Here is a 2,699-nt window from a genome sequence, read left to right as displayed (position 1 = left end):
GCCCACTGATATGGCTACGTGTGCCACCTCTGGCACGCGTGCCATAGGTTCGCCATCATGGCTATAGGGTCTCCTCCTTCAGCAGGAGGTTGGACTAGAAGACCTCTGAGGCCCCTTCCAACTCTATTCCCATTAAGGATTTAGAGGAGAAAATTTTCCTCTACATTTTTGACCGTTTCCCCCCTGTTGCTTTTCTCAACACTTCAATGGAAGTTATGTCTTGCAGAAACAGATCCCAAGCGGATCAGAAGATCCTGAATGAGCCTGTGAAGAAACTGACCACCCGTCGCGAGAAGACACCGCCGGAGAGGGAACCCGGCGAAGATCCAAAAAGTTGTCTAGGACAGGTGGAGGAGAAGTTGGACAACCTGACTTTGGATCAAGAGGCGGACGAGAGTGTGGACGTGGCTCAGAGCGGGCTCTGGCTTTACCGCGAGATGCACGACCGGCTTTTCGACCACCAGAAGGACGGCGTCGCGTTCTTGTACCGCCTCTACCGTGAAAGACGCAAGGGGGGCATTTTAGCCGACGACATGGGCTTGGGGAAAACCATCCAGATCATCGCTTTTCTTTCGGGGATGTTCGACGCCCAACTGATCCGTTCCGTCTTGTTGGTTATGCCGGTGACGCTTGTGAATAACTGGAAACAGGAGTTTGCCAAGTGGGCACCGGGAATTCGGGTGAAGGTTTTTCACGGGACGAGCAAGAAAGAACGCAGCCAACATTTGCACCGAATCCAAACCGCGAAGGGGGTACTTCTGACCTCCTACCAGATGATCCTGGCCAACTGGGAACAACTGTCCAGCTGCGACCAGCAAGCGTTCCTCTGGGACTACCTGATTTTAGACGAAGCCCATAAAATTAAGAGCCCCTCAGCTAAAACCACGAAAGCCCTCTACGCCATCCCGGCCACGAACCGCGTCCTTCTCACGGGGACTCCCGTGCAGAATAATCTGCAGGAACTGTGGTCCCTGTTTGATTTTGCCTGTCAGGGCAGCCTCCTTGGCACAGCCAAAACGTTCAAGATGGAGTACGAGAACCCGATCACCAGGGCGAGGGAGAAGGACGCGACCTTGGGGGAGAAAGCCCTGGGTCTCAAGATCGCGGAGAACCTGATGTCCCTCATACAGCCTCATTTCTTGAGGAGAAGTAAGGACGAAATCCAGAAGCTGAGATCGGACCAATTGACGGGTTCACCTGATCCGAATACACTAGAAGTCCCTTCTCTTCCAAGAAAAAATGATTTTATCGTCTGGGTTTACTTATCGCCCGTCCAGGAAGAAATTTACAGGAACTTCCTTTCCTTGGATCACATTAAAGAACTTTTGATGACTACGCGTTCTCCGTTGGCAGAGTTGACCATCCTGAAGAAACTCTGCGATCACCCCCGGCTGTTGTCTTCTCAAGCTTGTCTCCAGCTTGGTTTGGAAACCTCAAGTCAAGAGGACGGAGAAGACGATCCGGTGGGCCTGATGCAGGAGATCCAAAACGTATCTGAGAAGGTTCTGATTCAAGAATCCGGGAAGTTGACGTTCCTCATCGCCTTGTTGGCGAAGCTCCGGGAAGAAGGCCACCAAACGCTGGTCTTCTCCTTGTCGAGGAAAATGTTGGACATCATAGAATGCATCCTGACTCAACGGCGCGTCAAGCTCGTGCGTATCGATGGCACCGTGACGTGTTTGTTGGAGCGCGAGAAGAGGGTGAAGGACTTCCAGACGGACAGAAGCTACTCGGTCTTTCTCCTGACCACTCAAGTCGGGGGCGTGGGCCTCACTTTAACGGCCGCCACCCGAGTGGTGATCTTTGATCCGAGTTGGAATCCGGCCACCGACATGCAAGCCGTAGACCGCGTTTATAGGATTGGGCAAAAAGAAAACGTCGTGATCTACCGGCTGATCACGTGTGGGACGGTTGAGGAGAAAATCTACCGGCGTCAGGTCTTCAAGGACTCGCTCATAAGGCAAAGCACGGGAGATAAGAAGAACCCGTATCGCTATTTTACCAAGCAGGAATTGAGAGAGCTCTTTGTTCTGACGGACACGAGAAAGTCGTTGACTCAACTTCAACTGCAGTCCTTGCATGGAACCCAGAGGAACTCAGATGCCACCTTAGATGAACACATCGCCTACCTTTACTCCTTGGAGATGTTTGGCATCTCTGATCACGATCTGATGTATACGTCTGAAACGAGTCACGAGGAAGCTGACGATGATGAGGCCCACCAGTATATTCAGGACCGTGTCCACAAGGCTCAGGAGCTGGTCCAGTTAGAATCCCAACTCATCGACACTAAGAAAAGGACAACGCATTTCCCATGATTCTTCGCTAAAATGAATCTGGAGTTAAAGCCAGCTTTTGTGAATCTTCATGAAAATGAATCTGGAATTAAAGCCATTCCCATGATCTTCTCTTAGACCTTTCCTGTAATTTTTCTTCTCGTGAACTTGATTGTCCAACTGAACCTAAAACGTTCTCCATCACCTTCAGGAACCAACCTCTTTCTCCATCAACTGATGTTCTTCTCTGCCAATCTTGGGATGGTCAGGTTCCAGAAGGAAGCAACTGAAGATGTATCGTCCATTCATCCACCGATGTTTTTCTGTGCCAATCTTGGGTTGGTCAGCTTCTAGAAACAAGCAACTGAAGATGTATTGTCCACTCAACAATTGATGTTCTTCTCTACCAATCTTGGGTTGGTC

General features: G+C 50.5%; 1 protein-coding gene across 1 annotated transcript; it reads left to right on the top strand.

Annotated features, from left to right (window-relative positions):
• The first annotated feature begins 422 nt into the window (after positions 1-422).
• On the top strand, positions 423-2,318 carry ERCC6L (ERCC excision repair 6 like DNA helicase). The gene has a single exon (XM_034407124.2). The coding sequence runs from the start codon at positions 438-440 to the stop codon at positions 2,316-2,318; it is 1,881 nt and encodes a 626-aa protein (XP_034263015.2). The 5' UTR covers positions 423-437.
• The last annotated feature ends 381 nt before the right edge of the window (positions 2,319-2,699 follow it).

This window comes from Pantherophis guttatus, chromosome 7 (assembly GCF_059756535.1).
Source record: "Pantherophis guttatus breed Tessera chromosome 7, ASM5975653v1, whole genome shotgun sequence".
In the NCBI taxonomy this organism is placed as follows: Eukaryota; Metazoa; Chordata; class Lepidosauria; order Squamata; family Colubridae; genus Pantherophis; species Pantherophis guttatus.
Note: the sequence above shows the minus strand (reverse complement) of the source record. Positions and strands in the feature narration are given on the sequence as shown.

Coding starts and splice junctions, on each gene's coding strand:
- ERCC6L (XM_034407124.2), top strand. CDS start 438: ATGCACGACCGGCTTTTCGACCACCAGAAGGACGGCGTCGCGTTCTTG.